The 21617-nt window shown below is 45.2% G+C and overlaps 1 protein-coding gene across 2 annotated transcripts; it reads left to right on the top strand.

Annotated features, from left to right (window-relative positions):
• Window positions 1-365: 365 nt before the first annotated feature.
• Window positions 366-21166, top strand: LOC139413034 (transmembrane protein 198-like). Of its 2 annotated transcripts, none has more exons than XM_071160022.1 (5): window positions 366-788; window positions 16152-16442; window positions 16963-17547; window positions 18236-18441; window positions 18625-21166. In XM_071160022.1, the coding sequence occupies exons 2-5, from the start codon at window positions 16277-16279 to the stop codon at window positions 18787-18789; spliced, it is 1122 nt and encodes a 373-aa protein (XP_071016123.1). In that variant the 5' UTR covers window positions 366-788; window positions 16152-16276; the 3' UTR covers window positions 18790-21166. The 2 variants fall into 2 exon arrangements, with proteins under 2 accessions (XP_071016123.1, XP_071016124.1); XM_071160023.1 differs by lacking the exon at window positions 366-788 and adding an exon at window positions 15454-15677.
• Window positions 21167-21617: the final 451 nt, after the last annotated feature.

Below are 21617 nucleotides of genomic sequence, written 5' to 3'. Positions count from 1 at the left end.
CCCCAAAAAAATCAATTGAGAACCTAATTCGTTTACTTGTAACTAGTTGAAGCAATTTTATACAGTACATGTAGCCACCAATCCTATCGGCAGATTTATGGATGATTAGGCTCACATTTTACATCTCACATGTGGGCTATATTATAGGCCAATAGCCAGCCTTCACATATTTATCAAGTAGCCTATCGGGCCGCAGACACTTAGGGCAACTCAGAACACTGGATGTATTTAGTTAAATGTATTTTATGTTGAGAATAGTTTAAAAAAATTATATGCAGAACATCTCACATGGGTCGGGACCACTGTCCTCCATATTTTGTCTTAGAGCGCTCCTTCTTATCCTCAGCCATCCAGCCCTGCACTTTTCCTTAGAATGGTATGCCCCGGCATGAGCCTATAGAGCCTGCTGATGCGATACATCTCCTCTACACCCTGCACGCTCCTATTATTTTCCTCGGCACTCTGCAAAGCCTCGAATGTGGATTGGATGAAGCTGTAGGATACATCTCTAAAATGATGCTATACATAGAATAGTGAATGTTCTATAATGTAGACTAGTCACTGTATATTTTTGAATTAGGCTACAGTTGTCTTGTGTCTGGCTACATTGGATTACCTGGAGCAGCTAGAATCATCCGTCGCGCCCTAATGGGCTTTGACTGTATCCTATTCATAGGGAGTGTGTATCAAAATGAGGGATGCTGAACGATTCCGATGAGTCGTTCTGGGGCAAGATGCGGACAGAATGGCTGGGGCAGTGCTTCGTAGGATGCTGAGGCTTTGTGATGGTGAGTTGCCGCCGACGGTTTGCCTCTTTGTTCATTTATAGGAACCATTCGAATGGTTCGAACCATTCTATGCATCGGGCATCCCAGGCAGAACCGTTTTCCCCTGGCCTAGCTGCGATGACCATTGGTTCGATAGGGTTCGGGCGCTAATGTCAAATGACCGTTGCATTATTTGATCCTACGGAATGGCTGTTTACATCTAATTAATTAGGTCAGACCTCTACAAGTCCGACGGCACTATAGCATCAATGACATCATGATTTCATTTCTGCAATGTAAAGCTATGTCCATGACGTCCACAAAGCGCAATGTGTGCAAAGATTCCATTCCAGTCAATGGTGCTTCTATCACGTGGTCAATGTCCGTTACATTACAATACAAAATGTGGTGTAGACGCTTTGGGTAGGCAACATAGCATCATCTATTATAAAGCGCAAACCAGGGAAATGCCACCATCAAACAGCCAGTCAAAATAAATGTGTAGGCTAAGCCTATGGAGGTGTGAGTGACTGACTGGGTTTCTGCCCACCTCGATGCTGTGGAATAGCCCACTGAGCTAAAGCCTAGGCTATTAGCTCAGGGAACTAAGTCTTTAGGTCTCACTGGTGTGTTGTGGAAAGAAAAGCGTTCAGTTGTCATTGAGTCACAGGGTAAACACATTGAAGATAATACTACCTGCTCTCTCGCCTAACAGACAGGATATGACTGTCTGTGTATTATTATTCTAGTGAGGCAGTCAATCTGTCAACCCCACAGCCTTCATGCCGTGAGGGTTTCCTTAGCCTGTTGGTGGTGCACACTGGTTTGAACGATCCTAGAGGGAAAAACAAACAGACATCTTGAGCCTTGTCGACAACAATCTGGCGTCTGTGTCTCTCTCTTTTCATATTTCTCTCTCTTTCATTCGATCTCGCTCTCTCCATATTTCTCATGTTTAGTGTAGATTCTGTCTCCTAGTGTAAACATCTGCCTTCCAGAGAAATCGCAGGCTTTGATAACACACAGACATGGTTCCTTTCTCACGCACACTGAAAGGTGTTTGTCAGTGGTGGAGATAAAGAAGCATGTTGCCCATTGATTTTCATGGCAGCAGTGGAACAGCCTTGCCCTGACACTGATCCACTTCATTATCCTGACCTCTGACCTGTTCCAACCCCTTCTCAGAACAGGCCAGGCAGTGTCAGTCAATGTAGACCTACATAGGAACAAGACGCTGTGGCTGAGTGACCATCTACTTAGCTCTGTCTATCTGTCCTCATCGTGACCCTTTATTGGCATCCTAACTGTCATGTGTTGTCATAACGACGAATGGAAGCATTGTTGTTTTAACAGCAAAAACATGTAATTGAATTATCCCATGAATTCATCACTGTGTTGATTGAATTGCATGATAGATCCATTGATGAGGGAGTTCATGAAGACAATTGATTGACTCTTGACTCGTTGCTGTGTTGTTATTTGACAGTGCTAGTTAAGAGGTCAGTGGTCATGAACGGGGTCATATGAGCATGCAGCCTGAATTAAGGAACTGAAAAGCAAAAGTCCTTCCTCAACATGCGCACACACACACACACAAACACAGGAATGTCGTATTGCTTATCAGACATGTGTTTTGTTGTACATTCTGAAATCCTTTGTTTACTTATGTGAGTGACCTTTTTTTTATTGTACACAGATTATGTAGATTATGGAATTCATTTTAATTATGCAGATGAGCGTAACTATGATGCTTTAATCCCTTCAATTATGATGATGGTTAAATAGCTATGTGTCTAATCCCATGTCCTGATGAGCTGCTGAGATATTTTTTATATTACGTTGCGTTAAATGAAATAACTTAATTCAGAGAGGGGGAGAGATCTTGATTGCCTGCTATGTGTGGTTGAATGATGGCTAAGTGTCAGGCTGCCAGTAGTTTAAGTGCATGACTTCCTCTCATTCCCTTCCCATCATCGCCTCCGAATTCGAGGAACAAATCATTCATTTCGACCATTGCGAGGAGAGAGAAAAGAGAAAGGGAAAGGAAACACACATCTGAGAGTATAGAGGGACGAGGGGGTGGTGAGAAGAGATGAGGTGAATCGTTATGCAGCAAGATACACTTCCTGAATGAGCAAGAGCGGGATGTTTTGGGATATTATCGAACTCCTTCCTCGGGGTGTACAGGGCGAGAGTGTGTAGGGGTTCAGTGAGGAGGGGGAGTGTTGTGAACACTGAGAGGGGCCTATACTGCAGGAGCATCTTAAAGACGGTGTGGAGACCGAGCCTTGACAACGCTAAGTAAAGACTAATAACAGCGTTCACACTCAGAAGGAGCGAGGGACATGGGGGGGAAGAAGAGCAGAGAGAACGTGGAGACGTGGTAGAGGAGAGAGATGGGGAATGGGATGCACATGTATGGAGGAGTGATGGCAGAAGACGCAATATAAAAGTCGTGGGAGACAGAGAGAGTGAATACGGGAGGTGAATTGAGGAGAGGTGAAGCGTGTATGCACGAGGGGTGTGAATGAGATGGATTGTAAATGGCATTAATCCAGTCCTCTGCTGTCCTTCCCCCTGGCTACAGATACAGATAGCAGGTCCCAATCTCATTATCTGTCTACGTGCAGAACACACACACACACACACCAAGATTAACACCAGATCAGACTGACACAGACTGGGACTAACTGAATCGTCAGTATGAAGAGCATAAACCGTAACACGCTGAATTTACTTTTACAACTTCTCTTCTTAAGGTCTAGCCTTTGTTTCTGGATCTCAATCATTTGTCCTAGTGAATAAATTCATAAATAAATACAAGTGAATCGATTTCAATTAGATTAGAAGAGTCAGTAGAGAGAGACTCTTTGCATGTGTAATAAACCACTGGCAAGTCACCTGTAGGTCCACACACAGAAGGAATTCGACTCCCTTAGATTCCCACTAGACTGCCTGGGTCTCTTTTGAGAGATGCGTAAAGTGGTCTGTTCAGTTCATTAACAACTCCAAAGGAACTCCATCCCAGAGAGTGTGTAGGAGCTGCAGCCTCTGCAGTCTGCTGAGGGAAACAATTGGTAGCATTCATGGCCATGTCTGCTGACACACAAAGCTCTCATAGATAAACCCATCGCTCTCTCTATCTGCCCCCGGATCCACCCCACCACCACCACCCCTTTTATGGGCAGAATGAAGAGATTTCTAGTCCATCCAGTCTGATGGGCTAGCTGATCCATTGATGAGCGCCAATTGGGTTTACGTGACAGTTGCTGTCACTAGGCCATTATCAGCTATACCAGGCAGGATTTACTGAGGTAAGATCATTTTTATTTGCCCATTATGTGCCACTGACTGTCTAACCAGGTGATCCCCAGGCCAGACAACACATCCTCCTCTACCCAGGTCCACAACACTGCCTGGGTCTCCATGGGAGAAGCTCTGCCTGGGTCTCCATGGAGAAGCTCTGCCTGGGCCCTTGTATCACAACCAGAACCAGAGGGGGTAGAGGACAAATAATAGTCCAACACCATGTCTCCTCTCTCTGGTAGGATTTGACAAAGCCCCCTCAAGGGTTTCTCATTGTCCCTATGGTGCCCCAACACAGCAGCCTGGCTCTCAACGGGACCGTGTGGGGGAAACACGTGAGACTGTTGACATACACACCGAAGATCTGCCTGCCACCACAGCTGTCCTAGTTACCACGGTGACACAGCCTGTCATGTTTCCACAGCGACCACAGCCTGTCAGACATCAGTGATGGATATTGATCGACATGCGAGGCAGCTTTAGAGGTTCAGGGTTGAAATGAACAGCTATATTGATTGATAACTGCCACTGTTATCACGCTAAACCCTTGTGTCCATTCCACGAGTTCTAGTTCTTCATTGGAAAGTGGCTCTGATAGGACTGTGTGATCTAAGTCTGTGACCGGGTGAGCTCGGGTCTGTCACACACCTCACGGAATTCTCACAGTAGTTCATTGGCCTTCCTTCAGTTACGTGGGCATCATACTTTCCTCCTAGCCTGGCTGGTCCCTGATCTGTTCATGCTCTTGCCAACTCATTTTGCTGTCATTGTCAAGCCAAACATGTTTGGCATAACAATTCCATAAAGAGTTGGCAAGAGAGCACAAACAGATCTGGGACCAGCCAGGCTACATTGATTTCAAATCGTTCTACATAACCTTGTGTTTCTGCACTAGGTGTTTATTTGGGTTTTGGGGAGAGATCAATAGATAAGACTGGCGAACCCAAAGATATCTGCAACAACCGATAGGGGAAGGAAGACTGGAGGAACTGAGGAAACGAGAGAGAGAGAGAATGGAATGGTGCAATCTTGCTTGATCAGACTACAGATTATGAAGTTGATGGAGGAGATAAGAAGCAAAAAAGGAAAGGGACTGGCAACAAAGCCACCATTTTGTATCTGTGGGATTGGACATGAAAATATAATTACTCCCAATAGAATAAATACAACTTCAAAATGTATATTTCCTGAAAAAATGGGTGCGCTTGCTTCATTGTATTTTTTAAAGAATTTAATTGTCCTCCTAGCTCCAAAACAGTGAGAGAACATCTGGGGAACCCTATGAAGACATTTAGTAGCAGCAACAGACCAGAAGCCCACAGCAGCAGTAACACAGTGGGAAAACATCTGTTGAAGTCTATGAAGACATTTAGTAGCAGCAACAGACCAGAAGCCCACAGCAGCAGTAACACAGTGGGAAAACATCTGTTGAAGTCTATGAAGACATTTAGTAGCAGCAACAGACCAGAAGCCCACAGCAGCAGTAACACAGTGGGAAAACATCTGTTGAAGTCTATGAAGACATTTAGTAGCAGCAACAGACCAGAAGCCCACAGCAGCAGTAACACAGTGGGAAAACATCTGTTGAAGTCTATGAAGACATTTAGTAGCAGCAACAGACCAGATCCCACAGCAGCAGTAACACAGTGGGAAAACATCTGTTGAAGTCTATGAAGACATTTAGTAGCAGCAACAGACCAGATCCCACAGCAGCAGTAACACAGTGGGAAAACATCTGTTGATGTCTATAAAGACATTTAGTAGCAGCAACAGACCAGATCCCACAGCAGCAGTAACATAGTGGGTAATGCATTATGAAGTGGTTATGTCAGCAAACACTGCGGAATGGGGAGCCCATTGGCAGATCTGTCCTATCTTTCGTCTTGCTTTCTTTCTTTTTCTTGTTCTCCTTTTTCACTCTTATTCACCCTTTCTTCTGTGTAGTCTCAGGTCTCCTTCATGTAATTCACTTCCTGCTCTCACCCCATGTTCCTTTTCAACATATCCCTTTGAGATTGGGAAATGCGACAAAGGTGTTGGATTCGGGGTCAACTTTGAACATTGAGATACTAAAGACATGATAGATCAGAAGCATAGTATCTAAAGGAGTGAAAGAGACTGGCTTTTAATGTCAAAAGTGAATGGTTCTCTGTATAAAGACAGAGGGCTTTGGAATGTGTTGGGTGGACGGGAAGAAGTCACAGGATTGCTATAGGGGAAGCGGATGGACATCTGTGGATTAGGCAAAGGAGGGGTTGAGTTCAGGAGGTCAGGTCAGATCCCCTGCTGGGAGAAATGATGGTTCACTATCCTATTACCCTCTTCATGTGGAACCATAAGATGTAAGGATTGGAGAGGAGGAGTGCCTAAATTGGAGTATATTTGAGGTAGACCGATTATGATTTTTTTCAACGCCGATACCGATTATTGGAGTACCAAAAAAAGCCGATACAGATGAATCGACCTATATATATATATATATATATATATATATATATAACTAAATATGCAGGTTTAAAAATATTTACTTCAATTGATTTTAAAGGCAAAAGATGTTTATGGTTAGGTATATTCATACAACGATTGTGCTTTTTTCGCGAATGCGCCTTTGTTAAATCATCACCCGTTTGGCGAAGTAGGCTGTGATTCGATAAATTAATAGGCACCGCATTGATTATATGCAATGCAGAACGAGCTAGTTAACCTAGTAATATCATCAACTATGTATAGTTAACTGGTGATTATGTGAAGATTGATTGTTTTTTATAAGATAAGTTTAATGCTGGCTAGCAACTTACCTTGGCTTCTTGCTGCACTCACGTAACAGGTGGTCAGCTTGCCACGCAGGTTCCTCGTGGAATGCAATGTAATCGGCCATAAAATGCTGATTACCGATTGTTATGAAAACTTGAAATCGGCCTCTATAGAGTATACAGTGCCTTGCGAAAGTATTCGGCCCCCTTGAACTTTGCGGCCTTTTGCCACATTTCAGGCTTCAAACATAAAGATATAAAACTGTATTTTTTTGTGAAGAATCAACAACAAGTGGGACACAATCATGAAGTGGAACGACATTTATTGGATATTTCAAACTTTTTAACAAATCAAAACCTGAAATTGGGCATGCAAAATTATTCAGCCCCCTTAAGTTAATACTTTGTAGCGCCACCTTTTGCTGTGATTACAGCTGTAAGTCGCTTGGGGTATGTCTCTATCAGTTTTGCACATCGAGGGACTGACATTTTTTCCCATTCCTCCTTGCAAAACAGCTTGAGCTCAGTGAGGTTGGATGGAGAGCATTTGTGAACAGCAGTTTTCAGTTCTTTCCACAGATTCTCGATTGGATTCAGGTCTGGACTTTGACTTGGCCATTCTAACACCTGGATATGTTTATTTTTGAACCATTCCATTGTAGATTTTGCTTTATGTTTTGGATCATTGTCTTGTTGGAAGACAAATCTCCGTCCCAGTCTCAGGTCTTTTGCAGACTCCATCAGGTTTTCTTCCAGAATGGTCCTGTATTTGGCTCCATCCATCTTCCCATCAATTTTAACCATCTTCCCTGTCCCTGCTGAAGAAAAGCAGGCCCAAACCATGATGCTGCCACCACCATGTTTGACAGTGGGGATGGTGCGTTCAGCTGTGTTGCTTTTACGCCAAACATAACGTTTTGCATTGTTGCCAAAAAGTTCAATTTTGGTTTCATCTGACCAGAGCACCTTCTTCCACATGTTTGGTGTGTCTCCCAGGTGGCTTGTGGCAAACTTTAAATGACACTTTATGGATATCTTTAAGAAATGGCTTTCTTCTTGCCACTCTTCCATAACGGCCAGATTTGTGCAATATACGACTGATTGTTGTCCTATGGACAGAGTCTCCCACCTCAGCTGTAGATCTCTGCAGTTCATCCAGAGTGATCATGGGCCTCTTGGCTGCATCTCTGATTAGTCTTCTCCTTGTATGAGCTGAAAGTTTAGAGGGACGGCCAGGTCTTGGTAGATTTGCAGTGGTCTGATACTCCTTCCATTTCAATATTATCGCTTGCACAGTGCTCCTTGGGATGTTTAAAGCTTGGGAAATCTTTTTGTATCCAAATCCGGCTTTAAACTTCTTCACAACAGTATCTCGGACCTGCCTGGTGTGTTCCTTGTTCTTCATGATGCTCTCTGCGCTTTTAACGGACCTCTGAGACTATCACAGTGCAGGTGCATTTATACGGAGACTTGATTACACACAGGTGGATTGTATTTATCATCATTAGTCATTTAGGTCAACATTGGATCATTCAGAGATCTTCACTGAACTTCTGGAGAGAGTTTGCTGCACTGAAAGTAAAGGGGCTGAATAATTTTGCACACCCAATTTTACAGTTTTTGATTTGTTAAAAAAGTTTTAAATATCCAATAAATGTCGTTCCACTTCATGATTGTGTCCCACTTGTTGTTGATTCTTCACAAAAAAATACAGTTTTATATCTTTATGTTTGAAACCTGAAATGTGGCAAAAGGTTGCAAAGTTCAAGGGGGCCGAATACTTTCGCAAGGCACTGTATACTGTATACTGGTAGTGGTGGGAACATGGCTTTGTCTGAATACAGGTGTTCCGACCCTTTGGGAAGAATTCAACTTAGTTCAGCTTCTCTAGTGTTCGTGAGTTATTTACTCTGGAAAAAAAAAAGAGCCTAACAATTGTCAGATACAATCTTGAAACTATGAAAGATGTATGTGTAGTCGTACATATGAGAGTTATACTATATGGCTCCCAAGTGGCGCAGCGCTCTAAGGCCTTGCATCTCAGTGCAAGAGGCGTCACTACAGTCCCTGGTTCAAATCCAGGCTGTATCACATCCGGGCGTGATTGGGAGTCCCATGGGGCGGTGCACAATTGGCCCAGTGCCTCCCTGGTTTGGTCGTTATTGTAAATTTGAATTTGTTCTTAAACTGACTTGCCTAGTTAAATAAAGGTTACTTATGGTTGGCATTGGAAGCCAAGCCTGTGCTGGGTATCACACGTGTTACAGCTATTGCTGATGCCCACTCACTACAGTGGGTGACATCCCTGCACATGTCCACTGGTGTTCTTCTCACGACACTGTCACTGTGACACAGAGGAGGGTAAAACCAAGAGGGAATGAGAGAGAGCGAGAGGGGAGCTGAGAAACAGACTGTCATCTGTAGTGACACATTTGTTTGTATTGAGAAGAACATTGCGATGACTAAATACGTTAGTGCAATCTGCTAATGGAGTAATGGAGGCAGCCACACACACAACCCTCACACACACACACATTCTCACACACCAAGGTACATACTGTCCTTAAACATATATCAAAGGTCTCTGTGGAGCCGTAGGAGGATGAGTATTATATTATGTGAGCGTACCAAATGGCACTCTATTCCCTATTTAGTGCACTGGGCTCAGGTCAAAAGTAGTGCAGTATATAGGGAATAGAGTGCCATTTGGGATGCAACCGATGTCTTGCTGATTTTGTGTGTGTGTGGAGACTGGAGCGGGTCCAGTTCCTATATGGTGGGTTGTGGGTAGTCACCAGTCAGCATGGTTACATCACCTCCAGACTGCGCTGCAAGGCTGTAGCACGACAACAGCTTGCAGAAAGAGGCTTGAGTGGGCTGTGTGTGTGTGGGGGGGTGGTACACGCTTTGGCTAGGCGTCAGTCACGACGACTGTGGCGCAGACGCAGAAATACAATCACCCACATACACTATTCAGTGCTGATCATTGTGTCTAATGAGACTGACGTGAGACTGACGTAAAGACTTTTAGAATTCTCAGCCACATTGTTAGTCAGCCCTCTCTTCTTGAAGGCTTTGATGACATTTCTACAGAAGCACTGACATTTCCATCCTTAAACATACAGTCAGTCACTACACTGTGGTGCCACACATAACTATGACATGTCAGCTAAGAGCAACTCTCTGAGAGTTTATATATAGATTGGTCCTGTTAATGAATGAGTGTTGCAGACACACACACATGCACACACACACATATTCATCTCCATGTTGCTAAGAGCTGAGGCGCTCAGCAAGATGATCTGGGGCTGACTAAAGCCTTGGCTTCCTGTCCCTCCTAGCCCCTCTCTCTCCTCTTTCCCCTCTCTTCCCCACCCCACTAGAGTCAATCAGAAATGGCAGGGCTATTGTACTGAGAGATACCACACCTTTCACGGTCATCCCTCTGTACACACACACATATTTATGTACACTGCTCAAAAAAATAAAGGGAACACTAAAATAACACATCCTAGATCTGAATGAATGAAATATTCTTATTAAATACTTTTTTCTTTACATAGTTGAATGTGCTGACAACAAAATCACACAAAAAGTATCAATGGAAATCAAATTTATCAACCCATGGAGGTAAGGATTTGGAGTCGCACTCAAAATTAAAGTGGAAAACCACACTACAGGCTGATCCAACTTTGATGTAATGTCCTTAAAACATTACATCAAAGTCAAAATGAGGCTCAGTAGTGTGTGTGGCCTCCATGTGCCTGTATGACCTCCCTACAACGCCTGGGCATGCTCCTGATGAGGTGGCGGATGGTCTCCTGAGGGATCTCCTCCCAGACCTGGACTAAAGCATCCGCCAACTCCTGGACAGTCTGTGGTGCAACGTGGCGTTGGTGGATGGAGCGAGACATGATGCTCAATTGGATTCAGGTCTGGTGAACGGGCGGTCCATAGCATCAATGCCTTCCTCTTGCAGGAACTGCTGACACACTCCAGCCACATGAGGTCTAGCATTGTCTTGCATTAGGAGGAACCCAGGGCCAACCGCACCAGCATATGGTCTCACAAGGGGTCTGAGGATCTCATCTCGGTACCTAATGGCAGTCAGGCTACCTCTGGCGAGCACATGGAGGGCTGTGCGGCCCCCCAAAGAAATGCCACCCCACACCATGACTGACCCACCGCCAAACCGGTCATGCTGGAGGATGTTGCAGGCAGTAGAACGTTCTCCACGGCGTCTCCAGACTCTGTCACGTCTGTCACATGTGCTCAGTGTGAACCTGCTTTCATCTGTGAAGAGCACAGGGCGCCAGTGGCAAATTTGCCAATCTTGGTGTTCTCTGGCAAATGCCAAACGTCCTGCACGGTGTTGGGCTGTAAGCACAACCCCCACCTGTGGACGTCGGGCCCTCATACCACCCTCATGGAGTCTGTTTCTGACCGTTTGAGCAGACACATGCACATTTGTGGCCTGCTGGAGGTCATTTTGCAGGGCTCTGGCTCAGTTGTGCACCGGGGCCTCCCACTCTTTCTATTCTAGTTAGACACCGTTTGCGCTGTTCTGTGAAGGGAGTAGTACACAGCGTTGTACGAGATCTTCAGTTCCTTGGCAATTTCTCACATGGAAAAGCCTTCATTTCTCAGAACAAGAATAGACTGATGCGTTTCAGAACAAAGTTCTTTGTTTCTGGCCATTTTGAGCCTGTAATCGAACCCACAAATGCTGATGCTCCAGATACTCAACTAGTCTAAAGGCCAGTTTTATTGATTCTTCAATCAGAAAAACAGTTTTTAGCTGTGCCAACATAATTGAAAAAAGGTTTTCTAACGATCAATTAGCCTTTTAAAATGATAAACTTGGATTAGCGAACACAACGTGCCATTGGAACATAGGAGTGATGGTTGTGGATAATGGGCCTCTGTACACCTATGTAGATATTCCATTTAAAAAATCTGCCGTTTCCAGCTACAATAGTCATTTACAACATTAACAATGTCTACACTGTATTTCTGATCAATTTGATGTTATTTTAATGGACAAAAAATTTGCTTTTCTTTCAAAAACAAGGACATTTCTAAGTGACCCCAAACTTTTGAACGGTAGTGTATATATGTACACATACACACCCAGCTGCACCTCTCCCTCTGGTTAAACCTGCTCTCTCTCAATTCAGTTCAGTACAATTTATGAAAACTAAAATTAGCTTTTTGGTCTTAATTTAAGATTAGGGTTATCAGTGTGATTAGGGTTAAGTTTAACATGTCATAACTTTGTGGCTTTGCCCGCTAGTGACCACTCTGCAGAGCTGCCTCTGCATTATGGAAAACGCTGCAGAAAATAGTGGAGTAGGAGTAACAAATGCATCAAAATGTATTTATATAGTGCCTTTTGAACATACAATTGAGAGTAGAAGTGGGAGGCAGGTACAGTATAATGTTGTAAACATGCCTTTTTTCACATCTGCTTATATCGTTTTCCTATGACAAGGTTGACCTCTAAAGCCCACAGTCCATTCAGTGAAGTCTCTCATTTGTCCACACCAGTAGACACCATATAAAGGGGCGTCATAGCAGCTATATTAATGCTGTCTGTTAACATATGGCTGAGTAGATTTGAGCATCTGTCAGATGAGATGATGTCAGCAAGTACAGCTGTCTGCTATGGTTGCCCCACTGGCCAAGGGGAAGTCATAGACTGTACAAACACACACAGGCCCGTTGGGGATTAACACAGCTGGATGTCTGCTAGACTAGAACATGATGCCGCTGGGCAGCGGACAGACTCCACCCATCTCACAGGATAGGCTGCTCCACTTCACAGCACCTACAGTATATATACCACGGTTTTATCCACACCACATTGCCCTCTATCATATGATATTCTTAGATTCTGAGTTTGTCCTGAACCTGTGACCTGACCAGGTAAAACACCAGTTACTAGATTGATTCTGTTCTAAAAAGATATGACGTGGAAAGCCATTCAATGAGTGTGTTTGCAAGTTTCCACCCTGTCCAGACAATCACCAGTGTATGGACGCTCCATATGGATCTTAAAATGTCTGGGACTAAATTTAGGATCTAACGCTATTCTACTTGTCCACACTTTCACACCGGCCTCTAGTGTTGCCATTTTATCTCTCACACCACTTGTCCCTTCCCACCCTGTCTTTTTCTGTTCTGTGCTTTCCTCCCTCTGTCCTAGGATCTGCCTGCTCAAACACTGTAAAGACCAAATCACACGAGAAGTTGTAAAAAAAATCATGCGCATGCTCACGCTAGAATGAGAATTCATGTGAGGGAATGAGAGAGCAGACGAGGCGCGGGCGTCAACTGCGTCACATTAGAATGATATGTTGCCAATGTCATTTCTTGGCAGTACCGTTAGGCTATCACCGTTGTAGCTTACAGCCGATTTGATTAATAAAGTTCAAAGTATATGGTTAGTAAGTGTCTTGGTTCAAATTAATCAAAAGTTGGTCTAAGAATGGAGTGGGTCGTTTGTAGAAAAATAATTAAGTTAAGAGGAATTGTCATGATCTTCCCTATGCTAAGTAGACACAAATATGTAGTTTTAAAAGGTATTGGGCTTAAAGCTAAGGTTTATCAATATCAGTGAAACAATTGCAGTCTACCTGTGTTGATTTCGACCTAGGCAGGCTACGGCTGGATAACTTGAGGACCTCGGATTTCAAAAGAGAATACTGCTATGTAGAAAGAACGAGACTTAGCTAGTTCTTTATAAACGGCTCGGGTTTACAAGCTACAACTCCTCACGTTCGTGAGCTAGCATAACAGCTGTTTAGCCCAGGTGCGGTGGCTCCGTAGGACATGTACATTGATTCACAACAATAACTCACAGGGGCTAGCCTACACAGAGAACATAACAAAAATAACTATTTACAATGGGTTGTCATGACAATTACGTTAGCATACGCTACGCAGTGTTTGTGAATTGACGCTCCCTTTTCTCGCACACCAATTTCACGCCGTTGACGGACTTCTCCCCGTGTGATTTGGGCTCACACTGCCACACGCACTCTAGTCTTGCCACAACTGGCTGAATGTGGGGCAAAGGAAACCAGCAAGGCCACTATGTGTGTGTTCTGTATCTTGAGTCATTGTTTTACATCTGACATGAGGGGTGACTTGCCAATGGGAGAGAGCTTAAAGGCTGTGAACCAGGAGAGGAGGGAGATACCAACTGAGAGGAACAGCCAGACTGGCACTGATTGGCTCTCTGACTGTTGCTATGGTGGTTTAGGCAGCTCTCCCATTGGTCAGACAAGCAACTTGGACCAGGACATGCTCGGAATCCAAACATCCTCTTGTCGTCATGACGACAGACAGGAAGTGGGAAGTTGTTATTGTGGAAGATTGCCAAGCTTGTTCTCAACTGAACTGTGTTTTTCAACAGATGATCTCTTGTGAACATAGAAACTCTCTATTCTAACCCTGGATCTGCTTCAAGAACAGCTTAGTGGCGCTCCATTCCGCTCTCGGGTGTTCAGCAGAGATGGAGTAATCCGCACGGAAAGATGATTATTATAACATGTTTGGATGAGAGAGCAGCTAGGGGCTAGATGTGATTTATAGGTTTGGAAGGATTTAGTCAGTGTCAGAAGAAGACCGAAATATCCTATTGTCCCTTGTCCACTTCCATCTAAAATAGCAATCCTACTGGACATGTTTCTTAATGTAATAACGTATTAGCTAATCATGTAGGTGTACACCTACCCCATACATAGGGTCCTGTCCAATCCTGTTTTAGCGCAGTACATGTTGGCGTAGTGCAAAAGACAAGGCCTCCAACCCAATTCTATTTTTAATCCATACCTCAGGGAGGATTTCATGAATCCCAGTTGATACCGTAGAGTCAGCCAGGGATCAGGTTTTCACTAGGTTCTCCTCTGAGCTCTCCATTACCCCTCCTATTCCATCCTTAGAGGACGGTATAAAGGCTGTATCCTACAGAGACCTATTGCAGCTTCAGTTCATTCATATCAATATGTTTACTCTCCCTTCAGGTGGATGATGCATCACTTCAAACACACAGTTTCATGCTGGGCCATTGATCAGGCGTGACACGGGCACTGAGCCACACAGAGAAACACACACACACACACACACACACCTGGCTTTCTGGTTGATGCATATGCAGAGGCCTTGGTAAATGCTGACATGCTAATACTTTCTACCCAAGCAGCACCTTCACTTCTATGATGTTAAATGGTGTGAAACCTGTTTGCAGTAATCCCATAGCTGTCAGAGCCACACCTTCTGGGAGAGAAATAATGAAACCTGCCATGGGAAAGGAAGAGAAAAGGAGACGAAAGGGGAGGGGAGAGGAAAGAAAGGAAGGAGAGAGAGGAAAGGAAGGAGGGAGAGGAAAGGAAGGAAGGAGAGAGAAAGGGGAGGAGAAAGAGAGGAAAGGAAGGAAGGAGAAAGGGGAGGAGAGAGAGGAAAGGAAGGAAGGACAGAGAAAGGGTAGGAGAGAGACGAAAGGAAGGAAGGAAGGATAGAAGGGGGAGAGAGAGAGGAAAGGAAGGAAGGAGAGAGCAAGAGAGAGAGAGCGACGCAAGAAGGGGTGGGGTGATGTTCAGGTGAGGTGAGGATAAGCGATAGCGAGGCGTCGGGGAGGTAAAGTGATGCATGCTGGGAACAATATGGAGCTCATGAATATCTCACCAGCAACAGCTCCAGTGAGAGTCAGACGAGCTCACTAACACACACTGGGCTCCTTATGTAACCCAACATCTGACCCAGAAACCTCCTTGCATGGAAGGCTAGAGAGACGGGGAGAGAGAGAACAAAGGAGGAGGAGTGGGAAAGAGGGGAACGAGGTCGTTGGGTGAGAGCTTCAGCGAAGCATATGTCAGTGTCTTTGTGTGGGAGAGAGTCGGTCACTGTTCAAATAGAAGAACACGTGTAGAACAATCAGACTGTGTTTCTGAGGTTTGTTCCATCGTGTTGAGAGATGGTATTCACACTGAAATGCCTGATCCAAACACAACAGAGTCTGTCCTCTGTAACTCTTGATCACTGCTCTACTTACACACTGTGTGTGTGGAGGTTTTTGCAACAGCTATAGTAAATGCAAACATGTCTAACGTTGACCGCTCTCTCTCTATCTCTCTCTTTCGCTCTCTTTCTTTCACTCTCTTTCACTCTCTCTCTTTCACTCTCTCTCTCTCTTTCACTCTCTTTCTCTCTCGCTCTCTCTCTCTTTCACTCTCTCTCTCTTTCTCTCTCTCTCTCTCTCACTCTCTCTCTCTTTCACTCTCTCTTTCTCTCTCTGTCTCTCTCTCTCTCTTTCTCACTACAGGTGGATTCTTGTGGATGGGAAATGCTCCCTGATCTTCCCTGCCCTCCTCCTCCCTCTCCTGAACACCCCAATCCCTCCATCTCTCGTTTTCACTTTCTCCATCACTCCATCACTCTCTGGTCGCCATGACGTCTACGCTGCAAACGCTGGCGCTCAAGCTGGCCCCACCCCCTCAGGACCTAAACCCTGAGCGGTTGGACGGCTGCGAGGAGACGGGCCGGCGCTACAAAGTGGTTCCCTCCGTCGTGTGCTCCATGTGTTGCCTTTTCGGCATCATCTACTGCTTCTTCGGTGAGCAAAAGGGATTCTTTGTAGCAGTTGTAAGGTCATAGCTCCTTGCTCATTGGAAACACTGAGGGGTAATTCACTAGTCTCAATGGCAATGTTCATCTGTCACAGCAGCAGAACCTCTCTGACACTATGATTTAACAGTTATTACAGGTGATGCACGGTGATGAGATTATGTGAGCAACGCTGAGCTGATATTCTGGAGAATTTAGCCGCTCCGGGGTTATTCATAGGATAATCATCTCTCTGTCTCTCTCCTGTCTCTCTCTCTCCTGTCTCTCTCTCTCCTGTCTCTCGCTCTCTCTCTCTCTCTTCCCCATCTCACAGATAAAAATGTGACTCTCGTGTTCTGAATCCAATTTAATTGAATAAACTATTGACTTGGTACATTTATGTACATTGCCACGGTAAACATATAACAGAGATGGTCAAACAAGTCAATCTCAAGACTGCAGAATTATATAGAACACCAATATAGTGGACCTCTATGTTCAAGACCAACTCCCTGTCTTTCTCTCCTCAGGGTACCGTTGTTTCAAGGCGGTGATGTTCCTGACGGGCCTGATGTTCGGCTCCATCGTCATCTTCATGTTGTGTTATAAGGAGCGCGTCCTGGACACCCAGCTCAGTGTTGAGGCCTCTGTGGGCATCGGCCTGGGCATCGGCACCCTCTGCGGCCTGGTCACCATGCTGGTTCGCTCCGTGGGTCTCTTCATGGTGGGTCTCCTCCTGGGCCTCTTGGTGGCTGTGGCTACCCTGGTGGGCATGGAGGAGCTGTCCAACAGCCCCCCGAGGTCGGTCTGGGTCCCCCTGGGGGTGCTGCTCGGCCTGGGCATGCTGTTCGCCGTTCTCACCCTCCAATGGCAACGTTTCTTCACCACCGTGTCCACGGCCGTGTTCGGGGCGGCGGTGATCACCGTGGCGCTGGACTACTTTGTGGAGCTGTTTGCCCTGGTGCTGTACTTGTATGAGAGGGTAAAAGCGGCGCCCAGAGGGAGACCCGTCTGTTGGATCACCTGGGTGGTGCTGGGGGTGTGGCCTGTTCTGGCGCTCCTGGGGGTGCTAATACAGTGGAAGGTGACAGCAGAGGGATACTCCCACACCAAGGGTGAGTCTGAGATTCTGGGTTGAAAGGGGTTACACTGACGTCAATGCTGAAGTTTGTGGACTTTTTATTTTGAGAGTGACAGAGCTATTTATATGCGAGAGAGGTTTCTTGAAAGGGGGTGCTTGTCCAACTGAATGTATTTAACTGAAATGTGTCTTCCGCATTTAACCCAAGCCCTCTGAATCAAAGAGGTGCGGCAGGTAGCCTGAATCGACATCCAGGTCTTCGGTGCCCGGGCAACAGTGGGTTAACTGCTGACGTTGTCAGCTCAGGGATTCGATCCAGCAGCCTTCCGGTTTACTGGCCCAACGCTCTAAACACTAGGCTACCTGCCGCCCAAATGTAAACAAAGATTAAGAGTGAGAAACAAAGAGAAAAAGAGAGGGAGGGGTAGAGACAAAGAGCAGGTAGCTTTAGGGGAAGAGAGAGAGTGAAGCAGATTATTGCTGGGTGAACTCCCTGGCTGCCAGATGGTGCCTGGCTCTGCTTGTCTAGTCTAAATAAAAAGATGAACACAATCAGAACACAATCATGTGGAGCAGGGCAACTGTCAAAGGGCGCGTTGGGTCGTTCTTGTGTGCGTGTTTTAAAACATCTGTTGCTAGCTGCGCAATGTCGTTATGTGTGTTCTTTGAGTGTGTGTGTGTGTGTGTGTGTATATCTGAACCCCGTCTTCCATCTCCCTCAGTGATAATCAGTCGTCAGCAGCGGCGGGTCCAGCTGATGCGTATCCGTCAGAAGGAGGAGCGGAGGGACCGCAGCAGGAAGAGGAAGAATAAGCAACAGAGAGACTCCACCCACAGCTCTCACCCTCCCAAACCCCTGCACCCCGAGCCCGCCTATCGCAGGAAACCCAACCCTATACGACGCTTTGACGGGGACGTCCTATCGCCTGTGAGTGTACAAGTGTGCTCTCTCTCTCTCTCTCGTTGCCTTTCGCTTCCACTGTCCATTCTCCTCATCTCTTCTTACTCAGTGTCTTCATCAGCATTCTTCAAAAAACGCGGTCTCTGATTTTCCTCTCTCTTGCTGTCTCTCTCTCATGTTATCTCTCACTCTTTCTCTCTCTCTCTACAGAGTTACATCCAGAGTTTCCGGGACAGGCAGGTTGAGGCCAGGCCGTATCCTGGAGGGGGCAGACTGATGGGGGGAGGAGGGGCTCACACCAATGTGGATGTGGACTATGACTGTGGCTCCACCACGCCCCTCACTGCGGCTGCAGGCCCCTTACTACGAGTCTGAACACTCTCCTAACCACTGGTCCAACCACACCTCCAATGATCTGGCAGCCATATCACACCCCCAAAAGGTGTGACCACACCCACAACCCACCTGTGCTGCAGTATGGATCTGACCACACCCCTAAATGGTGCGACCACACCCCCAAAGGCCTGTATTGAAGTATAGGTCTGACTGACCACTCCCCCACCACAATGCTGGAGCCAATCAGAGTATGTGAATAGTAAAGGCCTGAACTCCTTTTTCTGTTTCACACACACACACCAGCCACATGCATGAAAATACTGTACACACATCCACAAACACCGCAGTGGAACTGGACCTGGTGAACAGAGAGAGAAATACAGGGCCTCCAACTGGATGGATAGATGTTACCTGAGGCTTCTCTCTCTCCATCCAGTCTCCATCCAGCCTCCATCGGGACACAGTTTAAAGAAGCATGGCTCAGGTTTCAAACGAGGCATCGTTTTACCACGGACACCGGAATACAATCCTCTCTCTTCAGGATTTTGAAAGATTCAACTTAAAGTCTTGTCTACTGCTCGGCAGTCTTAATTCCTCAAATCATTCTCTGTCGTCAACAGGCAGTTCCTTTGTACTGCATTTCTACGGTTCCATCCTTCTATGGAGTTGGGACCTTCTGATGAGAACTGACTAGTCATAAACACCCCTGCTCTGTGCCATGCCAGCCCAACAACAGATCACCTCCTGGGAAGGAGAAGAATATCTGTCTTTTAAGAGGAAGCATTATGCATTCTTGGTGCTGGACGATATCCTTCTTTGGAAAGCAGTTTGAAATCCCCCTTCTTTAAATGAAGTTGGGAGATCCGGTTGATTTACGGGTGCCTTGTGACTGCCCTTACTTGGACTGTACCACTCAGCAGTGAGATAGGGGTTATTGGCAGTGGTCACTGACTGAGAGATGTGAGAGACTATATGATAACATGTTATATTATTATAGTGACAGACAACAAAGTTGTTGCGATAGGAATGAGGGTAGGCCTATGTCTAGCAGAGGAGCAACAGTGACCCAATCAGGGAGCAAGCAAGGAAACAGTGGATGGTGATTGGTCTAACCTGCCCTGGGCTCTACCAAAAGGAACCCTACATGAAGTCAGCACAGGGTCAACAAGAGGTCAATAAAGAGTTCAAAACAGAAAGGGGTCCGAATAAACGATCGACCAATACAACGAGAGTATTGACCACTCCCCCTCCACTCTACAGAGAGGACCATTCAGGTCACAGAGGATCGCCTACATATAGATAGACCCCTACATAATGTGCATTGGCTTTTCAATATGGGTCATAACATTCTGTCTATCGTGGATCAGTAAATTACATGACATCTATGGTTTATTATTGTCTTTGACTCAGACTGTGAAAGGGACTGTGAGTGTGAAACACATGATAAAATAATACAGGCGTGATGTTATTATTATTATTATTATTATTATTATGATTATGATTGCCCCATTGGGCTGTGGGTCGGGACAGGGTATGAGAATCAAATTTCTTTTCCCAGAATCTTCCAGGGGAAATCGACCTGGCTGCATGACTCAGTGGTTCCTTCCTGTTCCTGTCCCCCTCTCTTATCTGTCTCCCGTGGCTTTGTCCTCCTCACCTCACCAGACAGTGGTTCCTATCCCCTCAAGCCTGGTCAGCCCACACCTAACAACCACGCGCATAGTTCATTAAACACTTCTCATGAATAGCTTCTTAATAATGCATTATAAGCACATGTATAATGCCTTATGAGCTATGCACTATAGTGCATAGAGATTAAATTGATATTCATGAGCACTTATTATGCTCTTATTTTACATTATGAAGAGCATATTCATAGGAAGTGTTAGCAAATTAGCCTGAGTGCCAGTCTTGTTTAAGCCATCGTTTCAACTCCTTGCCGTGACAATGAGTTGGCATGGTAGCAGATCTGGGACCAGGCTATTACAGACTTGTCCATACAGCACAAACAGATGTGTAATTCCCCACTAGTGCTCATTGTTCTGATCTTCTGTTTTGTACATAAACAACACTGTATTTTTACCATTTATCTGTATTTCTTGCTTTATTTGATTGTTTATTTGTTCTTATGGATTTATTTTAGGATATTTCATTTATATGAAATTAACCTTTTATTTAACTAGGCAAGTCAGTTAAGAACAAATTCTTATTTACAATGACAGCCTACCGGGGAACAGTGGGTTAACTACCTTGTTCAGCGGCAGAACGACAGATTTTTACCTTGTCAGCTCGGGGATTCAATCCAGCAACCTTTCGGTTACTAGTCCAACGCTCTAACCACTAGGCTACCTGCCGCCCAAATAACGTGTCCTTTCTGAAGTACTGTATGTAGATTTATTTATCAGGTAATTTATTGACATTATGTTATTGACATCTTTTGACTTCAGGAGTGCAGCCTCATAAATGTAGGCCGGTGATATGCCATGCTTCGTATTACAAATATAATTATTAATACTATTATTATTATTATTATTATTATTAAAGCATGTGTTTTTATGGGCCTGTATATGATAAACAAAGTGATTCTTCAATGTCTTTGGCTGTTAATTCAAAACGCACGCACACACCCACACTGAGAACATGATAGACTGGTACAGAGACTGGCAGGCTGGTGACCGTGTGTCGCTGTTTGTTGTGTTTGTTAACCAACCTATAGGCCCACCATTCAGAACAGCATAAGCGATTGTCAGCCTCACTCTCATTCCATGTTCCCCCTTTTCCATCTTTCATTTTGTCTCACCTGTATCACCCCCCCCCCCCCCCCGTCTCCATTTCCCTAGACACATCTCTCCCTTCTCACCCCTCTC

The sequence above is a fragment of the Oncorhynchus clarkii genome, chromosome 7, assembly GCF_045791955.1.
Source record: "Oncorhynchus clarkii lewisi isolate Uvic-CL-2024 chromosome 7, UVic_Ocla_1.0, whole genome shotgun sequence".
Lineage (NCBI taxonomy): Eukaryota > Metazoa > Chordata > Actinopteri > Salmoniformes > Salmonidae > Oncorhynchus > Oncorhynchus clarkii.
This window is presented reverse-complemented; position numbering and strand designations above follow the sequence as displayed.